Raw genomic sequence first — 9,214 nt, 5'->3', positions numbered from 1 at the left:
ATTTTTATGTATAAAATAAAATTTTAAAATTATATATATAATGTCGGGTTGGTTTGGTCTCGGGTTGGTTTTTTTAAGTTAAAACCAAACCAACCCAAATATAGTCGGGTTTTTTTTTCAAAACCAAACCAAGTCAAACCAAACCACTAGTCGGGTTTTTTTCTCGGGTTGACTCGGTTTGCGGTTTGGTTCGGTTTTCGGTTTGGTTTTGTACACCCCTAGGTGTATAACTAATACCTTCCATTTGGTGATATTAGTAATACATGGATCTAATATCATGGGATTAATATATGTAAAGACAAAAATACCCCCTCAAATCCTTTCATTTTATTTATTTTCTTGATTTTATGTTTTATATTTGTACTAATAAATTTATTTAAATCAATTACCTTACAAACTTTATTATTTAAATAGAGTTATTTGTAGCTAAAATATGAGTTATTTAATCTAATTATTATTAATATAAAATATTATAATCGGACTAATATGCTAATGTTGATGGATGAATTTAAGAGCTATTTTTTCTATTTAAAAACATCTTGAGTATAAAAATAGTTTAACTTATTTTGCTATTTTTTTAATTTTATGATAAAGAGCGATTTTGTATGATAAAATTCGTAACTCGAATGATTTTATTGATGTAAAACAATGTTCAATAACTTTTTTCTATAAATTCTTATAGTTGTGTGATCTTTTGAGTTATTAACTTCATTTTATTAAGATGACAATTATTTACCCTGCAAATAATTTAAGTGGTGATAAAATTTTCCTTCTCCTAGCTAGTTAAAAGGCTATAAACAATAATATTATTTGTCAATTATCTACCTTGACCCAATTACATGAAATAGAAAATCTCATAATAACTCAAAGGTATAATTGAAAAGAAGTTTTTTTTTGTAGAGTTTTAAACCCCATACAAAATTAGGTAGGAAGCAACGAACCAAACACTTGATAAAAATAATTCGTGCATTACTAATCCAAGCATTACCAATCCTTGCATTACTAATCCATGCATTACTAATCCATGCAGTATTGATCTTTGTACCAAATGACCCCTCAATGTTCAGGAGTGTATTAACTAGGAAACATTATAGCTCAGGGAAATAGAAACATATTATGTGTTTTCAACTCACCCGTCACGAATATCATATCCTTTTAGATTTGCGGCAGCTGTTAGAGAAGTTCTCCATCCTTGCACCTTCTGCATCCCATCAACATCATCCTTATACGTCGATTCATGTTTGGCAAATGCTTCTGCAAAGCTCTCACTCTGATTTCGAACATGTGATGGATCCACATCATAGAAGATCGGTATGATTGTTTGTCCTTCCTCCTTGCATTTCATGATCTTCACTAGTTCATTCAAGCACCACCTCGATGTAGCATAATTCTTTGAGAAAATGATGAGTGCAACTTGAGACTCTTCTATAGCTTTCAAGAGTTCTTCTGGGATGGAATCGCCTTGCTCTAGCCTTTTATCATCTTGAAAGGTGAATATTCCCCTGTTTTTCAAACCTTCGTACAAGTGACCCGTAAATGTTCTCCGTGTGTCGGTACCTCTAAAACTTAGAAAGACATCGAACTTCCATCGAGTACAGTATTGTGAATCACTCGCAAAAGAAGAAGAAGATGCCATGGATGTTGATCTGAAAACACAAATTGTGTGGTAATTATAAGATGAGGAAATAGAAAGAAAATGAAAGAGAAATGTTTATGCGAATTAATAATGCTCTACTCCACTTGTCAATAAAATTATTGGGATAAAGAAAAGAAAAAAGTGAATCAATCACATGGCCCTTTTCTTTAAGCAGACGACTTGACTTCATAAACACTGTCGTCCTACTTGAAACATTTTTTTGAATAGTATTTATTGAAATATACTGACTCTCTAACTCGTCTCTATCCTATCTCGCTCGCCTTTTAATTTTCCTTTCTCACTCTCCTCTTTTCCTATGTGTTTGTATTTTAAAATGTATCTAGTATCAAAGATACATGTATCTGACTAAATATTTGAAGGAGCATCTGATTTGAAATCTGGTACGAAATTATTAATTAATGAGACAATAGATAATCAGTTCAAACTACAGAATGTATTAATATTTATAATAGAGATGTTTGTGTGATTAGGTAGTTTTTCCTACTATTTTTGATGAGTTGTTATCTTCAATCACAATGAATGGATGAAGTCAAGTCGTGTTGGAGGAAATTACCTTTTTTTTCTTTACACCTTTATTTGCTTGGACTTTTAGTGGTTCATTGTGTGCCTAATATTGCATTGGAGTTTCCAAGATATTTCCTACATTTTATAGCATTTGACTAGTTATTTATCTTCAATACAATGAAGTCTATTCTTCATCATGTTTTGTCATTCACAAAGAAATTTCTATGATATTATCTTACAATTTCAAATAAACAAGGCCTGTAATTTGTTAGGTATAGGTTTATTTTATGCCATTTTATTTAGATTATTTTTATAAATTCAATCCATTTTCAATTGAGAAATAATATTTAATCCAAAGGTGAGTTCTAATGGATATCAATACAGCGATATTTCAGGTTCATGACCCATCATAGGCAATAACCAATAGATGATTTAGTTCCTCTTGCCAAATTTTGATGAAAACAGTTTTATGGTTTACCCTGATTTTCTTATCTTATTTGAAATTTATGTTTCTCTAGAAGAAAAATAAAAGTATTACCATAAATGCTTTAACTTTTCCTGAAAGGAAAATATAATTTTCTTCCATATTTGGTTTATTCTTTCCTTAGAGGAAAAGTTTGGAGATCTATAAATTGAAAATCTATATTCTCATAATAATATAAAAAACATAGCATTCACAATGTAGTCGTTTAAGAGTCTTATTTATGAGGAGATTTTCTCCTAAACATATTTATATTTTTTTAATATTAGTTTTCAATATGTAGGTTGCTTGACCAAACAATATTAATAATATGTCTTTAGTATGTTTTTATTTGTCATCTGATTTATCAACCATTTGCAATTGTAAGCTTTCGCATGACACCCTAATCACTTTCGAACCAAACAAAGAGTTACTCAATACGAATAAAATAATCGAGATAATAACGTCCACTATCATAAAATTTGAAAAAGAAAAGAAAAGAAAAAAGATATAAAAAAAATTACTGAACGAAGACTTTGAAAAATCGAGATGATAATACCAAGTTCCTGATGTCTTCTATAAACTTACTACTAGCATCCAAATAACATTCAGTACGTAGCTTTTTCAAAGATCACCATTGTATTATGTCACACATCACTCCTTCAAATATCAAGTTAGATGTACGTTAATACGAAACAGACAATACACTCCTATCATTACTAGTCTTTTTGTTGAATTGCTCTAAACTCACTGCTCTGAACTTAACTTAATCCGCCTTCTGGATTAACTCCGCTTCATAGGCTGTTTCTACCATGAATATGAATGGAGATTATGCTTCATCCGTAGAATATTTGAGCTCTACATCTTGCAAAATTTTTGAAGATGGGGTCTACTCCAAATGAATTGAATTATTGCTATGGGCCCACAGTAATATGAATACAAAGGACAGCTCAAAATATAAGTGGAAGAAGCTGCAAAGAAAGACTTCTACCTTAGAAAATATCCCCATTGAATCAAATTATTGTGAGTTTGTTATACTCGGTATTCTGTATCCGCAAAGATGTCTGACTTAATTCAGATTCGTGTCGAGAGGTCTCACATTGAGGATAAAACACTTTCTAACAAGGACTAGTCAATAATCAAGGCACAAGCCCAAAATATTTAATTAAGAATGAAGGAATAATTATGACTCTACCATAATCATTATTATTATTATTCGATTTCTCATTTAATATTTGTAATTAACGAATAATTCTTTTTATTTATGGTTTTGGACTCACCGCAAGAAAAAATGGACCATATCCCTGCCTTTGATGGATTGTTATTTGGAAAAAATTGTAATTAACTAATTTCTCTGTTTCAATTTATATGATTCACTTTCCTTTTTAGTCAATCCCAAAAAGAATGACAGAAAAACAAATGATATACGATCCTATCAATAGTTGCTCGACCACTTGAGCTATATTGGTTCCAAGAGAGATGTCACATCACTTGTATTAAAACGGGAGTTATATAAATATCTGTAGGTTCAAGAAGATTGGATTAATGTATACCCCAATTTCTTTTGCGAATCTATTTCTCAAGCCAAAAATCTAGTTGTTTTGTAACAAACGGAGAAATTTCACCTCTGGATGGAAATAGAAAATACTCAGTCCGTTTCAATTTGTTTGTTTTATTTTTTTATTTTTTAATCCGCTTAAAAAAGAACTTATCTTTCCTTTTATTTAAGGAAAAATGACGAGGGAAACTTGAGAGTATTTGAAAGCTTTCAAGAGTTCTTCTAGGATCGTATCGCCATGCTTTAGCCTTTGATCAACTTAAAGGTGATTATTCTCCTCCTTGTCAAAAGTTCGTACAAGTAACTCGTAATTGTTTTACGAGTATCTTCACCTCCCAGTAGTCAACTAGTACATTTACATTGAATATTACTCATCCGTAGTAGTAGGAAATTTCTTCACGCCTTCCACACATTTATATTTGATTGTGACATGGATTAAAGTGCTGACAATTGTGCATGAACTTGACGAATTCCAACAAAAAAGTTTTGATACCATAATTTTTTTATAGTTTTTGAATATCTAAATTTTTATTTTAAATATATCAAATTAATGTATTTAATTTAACTTTAAAAATTAATTAAATTAACTCTCGAAAAGCTGACAACTAAAAAGAAATAAAGGAAGTATGAGGAGCTGCGAGCTAGGGGAGGGCTCCACTTAGGAGGAAGGCGTGAGAGCCATGTGCCTTACAAGGTGTGACCTCACACGTACCTTCCTTTTTACATTGTTAACCGCGTTAAAAATTTTGGGGTAAGGTGTGGGGATCATGTGCCTTTACCCCTTTGCTTTTTAATATTTTTTTGTTGTCATTTTGGAATTTCGGCCAAAAAATAAACTTACCCTTTAGGCTCTGGACTACAAAATGGACAGCTAAAAGTACAAGTGGATGAAGCTTCAAAAGAAAAAAGAGTCCCAAATGAGAAGAAACAAAATTTTAAGAGAAGTTAAATGGAATTATTTATTGTCATGGGCGGAGCCACTTTAGGTGAAGGGTGGTTTGGTACACACACATCACTAGAAAATTATGTGGTATATCGAGATTAAATATTACTCTATTATTATAAGTGTATATTTAATTTTTTACACCCTTAACATAACTAAGAAAAATATTTGCACACCTTTCGCTAAACTCCTAACTCCGCCACGGAATTTATTGTTCCACAAGTACAAACACCAACCTCCCTTTATCTTCTCTGCCAAAAATTGATTGAAATTTGACTTTAATTTCACAGTATGCAGACGACTTTGACTTTAAAAACTTTACTTGAATGGAAGATGTAATTATTGCTATTTTTTCAAAAACTTTTTGTGTCTAGCGTAATTTTTTACCATACATTCTAAAAGGCCACCAAAAGATGTGGTGGAGTGGATGGGGCTGCTCCTCACTTAACCAGAGATTTTGGGTTCGAATCCTAGATATGAAAAAATTCTTAGTAGGGAGCGACACTAGATAAAAAACAAAAAACAAAATAAAAAATACACATTCTAAGATATTTCAGCTCCACAAATCCGATGGGGTTTTAACCATACATTTATTAATTAACAAGACACTATTTAATTTATTATAAAGTGAATTAGTATTTATGGTAGAAACTATGAATTATAAAGTAAATTAGACTTGACTTCGCAATGAATTGATGAAGTCAAGTCATGTTGTTGGTGACATAAAAATTACCCTTGTTTTTTCTTTGCACCTTTATTTGCTTGTACTTTTAGTGGTTCATTGTGTGCATATTGCATTAAAGTTTCCAAGAAATTTCCTACTTACTTCTACCAATGTACATATTTATTAAAATATGCTTTTTTGACCGGTTATTTATCTTCAATACAATACTACTCTCTTTGTTTGGTCGGTCACCAAGAAATTGCTTGGACATTACCTTACCGTTTCAAATAAACAAGGCCCACAACTTGTTAGGTAGAGTTTCAATTTTTAGTGGTCCATTGTGTGGATATACATTAGAGTTTCTAAGAAATTTCCTACATTTATTGCTTTTGACTGGTTGTTTATATTCAATGCAATGAAGTCTAGTCATCATGTTTTGTCGGTCACAAAGAAATTGCTAGGATATTATCTTACCTTTTCAAATTAACAAGCCTCATAATTTGTTGAGAAAAATTATATGTTTCATTGAATTTAGCTTATTTTATTAATTCAATCTATTTTCAACTGAGAAATAATTTCTTGATCCAAAAGTGAGTTCTAATGGATATCAATAAAGTCGAAATGATATTTCAGATTCAAATTTTATCAGAGGCAATAACCAATAGGTGATTTAGTTTATTTTGCCAAATTTTTTATGAAAAGAGTTACTCAAGTAACAATACCAAAAAAATTACTATCAGCATATTCCAAATAACATTTAAGTAGCTTTTGCATTTTTGCAAAGATCACTTAGTTTCTGAACCTAACACCAATGTACTATGTCATACATCACTCCTTCGTATATCAAGTCAGATATTTGTTAATAAGAAACATATATCTAAAATAAGTAACAAACAATACACTCCTATCACTACTATATCCTTCTGAATCAACTCCGATTCATAAGCTGCTTCTACCCTGAATATCAATGGAGATTATGCTTCTTGAGTAGGATATTTGAGCTCTTACATCTTGCAAAAATTTGGAAGACGGGGTCTACTCCAATTGAATTATTGCTATGGGTTCCACAGTAATAGGAACACAAAGGACAGCTCAAAATATAAGTGCATGAAGCTACAAAGAAAGGCTCTATCTTGAAAAATATCTCTATTGAATCAAATTATTGTGAGTTAGTTCTACTTAGTATTATGTATCTGCATAGATGCTTGACTTAATGTAACATCCGGCATTTTGAAATAACGATGAAGAAGCTTGAAGATTGAAATAGTCATTTTTGGAAAGATTTAAAAAATCTGGAAATTTGGCTAAGTATGGGAAAAAGTGAGTTTTGGGCCAAATTTGAGCAGCCATAACTCCTAGATCAGGGTGATTTATGTGTAGTTCCAGTTATTTTTGCGAAGCTCGTGGAATGATCTTTCCAACGCCGTCGAGTTTACTCGATTCCGAGTTCGTATGAGTGAGTTACGCCCTTTGCAAGTTGGGCAGTTAGCAGGGAAATCCGCCCGGAAATTGTAAGGGCATTTTGGTCTTTTCACTAACCAATTCTTTTGGTTATATTAGTGTGTTAGACTGATTTTTTGATCAGTTTTTACCATTTTAAAAGAGTGAAGAGTGAGGGTTAGGGTTTGAGAGTGAAGAGGAGAAGAAGAGGAAGAAGAGAAGATCAAGCAAGGTTTCGACAAAGATCGTCGTGGATATCGTCGGGGGTGATCCCTACTAGGTATGTGAGTTCATAGTGTGGGTTGGTTCTCTCCCCCCACACACCAAGCTCGTTTTATTATTGAGAAAAGATTGGTTGAAGTTGTTGGTTGTGTTGTTAATGTTGTTGAAGTTGTAGTTGTGTTGTGTTGAAGTCCTTGTTGGTTTGGGGCTTGATTTGGTTGTGTATTTGAGTTGAATCTCTTGTATGTTGAGGGATTTTATGATCCTTAGTGTTTGGGGTTGAAACCTTTGAAGCTAGGGTGGTTTAGAGTTGGCAAAACAAGGGAGAAAAGTCGAGTTTTCTGGGGATAGGGGTGGCGTGTCGCGCCTGCCAGCGCCCCCCAAAAGGGGTTCGGAACTTTCCCCCTTAGGGCGGCGCGCCTCTCAGAGCGCCAGCAGGCCTCTTCTGAACTTCAAGGGCTGGCACTCCGCGCCTTGCAGAGCGCCGAGGACACCAAGTTTCCCCTTTCATTCCCCACTTTCTCATGCATGTTCCATGGTATTATACCTATGTTTCATAGTTGTTTCCAACACTCCAAAGTACGTTTAAATGTCAAGAACTCGTCTATAAACGTGTGATCATATACCTTGAATCCATAATTCGATTCAAGGCGAGTTAGGATCAAAGTCAAGTGAAGTTAAGAAGTGAGTCAAGCAAGTTTTCAAAGTTGTTCAAGAGTCTTTATTGAACGTTTTAACTTCATTTTAAAGACTCCAGTTTCAGTTGAGTAAAGAGTATAGAGAGTTTCAAGATAAGTCAAGAGTATAAGTTGAGTTCATTTCTCAAAAGCTATTAGGAAACTAAGTATTCCCAAAGAAGTTTACTAATGTTTTTACATTTGAGTAAGAAAGGAACTATGCTTTCCAAAAGAGCCTTTAGGCTAAGCTTTGAGTAATTATCTCAAATTAAAGAAAGATGTGTTTAAAACACTTATGAGCTAAAGTATATTTTTTGGGAGTAGTCTTGAGCACCGAGTTGGGGACTTGAGTTCATATTAACTCAACTCTCCATAAGAACCATGAGCCAATATGGGATTAACGGGTCATACTTTTTAGATGATTCCGTAAGTTTAGTGTAACACCCCGTATCCAAAACAGACCAAAAATGCAGATTTGGAGAAGTTGCAGGTGCAACTTACGGTCACCATCCACGGACCGTAGGTCAGACCACGGCCCGTCCTGGTGGTCCGTGGTTCACCACTGCAACCCCTCCCCAAACCAGCTCAGAAAAATCAGCTAAGTCCCGACTCACGGACAGACCCACGGTCCGTAGATCAGACCACGGTCCGTGGTCTGTGTCCGTGGATCAAGACATCCTTTACCCAGCCTCTGACACAAACTATGGTCGACCAGCACGGACCTTCATTCGATCCACGGTCCGTAGGTCTGACCGTAAGTTAGGGTCAACAACCAGCTAGCTGAAAATTGTTGATGGGTCAACTTCAGATGGTCATAACTTTTAGCACAAAATGAATTGTGTGTCCTATAACATATGGTATGATAGATAATTGAATTATCTTTCCAAAGCCACCGAGTTTGCTAAATTCTGACCTCCGAGTAAAAAGTTATGCTCGTTTTAGGGAAGGCCTGTCGAGCAGGCTTGACTTACGGACACAATCTACGGACCGTAGATTGACCTACGGCCCGTAGGTCCAATCCGTAGGTCACTCCGACAGCAGTTAATTCAGGGGTCTTTTGGTCTTTTCCTATTTCGTTTAACCCCTAAG

At 33.9% G+C, this 9,214-nt stretch overlaps 1 protein-coding gene and 1 long non-coding RNA gene across 5 annotated transcripts in view; both read right to left on the bottom strand.

The window, feature by feature from the left end:
• LOC102595873 (TMV resistance protein N-like) overlaps positions 1–1,816 on the bottom strand; it is a 39,708-nt gene extending 37,892 nt beyond the window's left edge. For 3 of the 4 annotated variants that reach the window (XR_001472449.1, XM_015305284.1, XM_006367108.2), the window contains exon 1: positions 1,134–1,816. Coding sequence is in view for 3 of the 4 variants with exons in the window: in XM_015305284.1 (XP_015160770.1) it covers positions 1,134–1,636 (503 nt within the window). In the remaining variant the exon portion in view is untranslated. The remainder of the gene's footprint in view (positions 1–1,133) is intronic. The other variant, XM_015305283.1, reaches the window with a different exon arrangement.
• Positions 1–9,214, bottom strand: part of LOC107058974 (uncharacterized) — a 41,203-nt gene that overhangs the window by 25,412 nt on the left and 6,577 nt on the right. The gene's annotated exons all lie outside the window — the stretch shown is intronic.

The sequence above is a fragment of the Solanum tuberosum genome, unplaced genomic scaffold, assembly GCF_000226075.1.
Source record: "Solanum tuberosum cultivar DM 1-3 516 R44 unplaced genomic scaffold, SolTub_3.0 scf00734, whole genome shotgun sequence".
In the NCBI taxonomy this organism is placed as follows: Eukaryota; Viridiplantae; Streptophyta; class Magnoliopsida; order Solanales; family Solanaceae; genus Solanum; species Solanum tuberosum.
The sequence above is the reverse complement of the archived record's forward strand: the minus strand, read 5'-3'. Positions and strand labels throughout refer to the sequence as shown.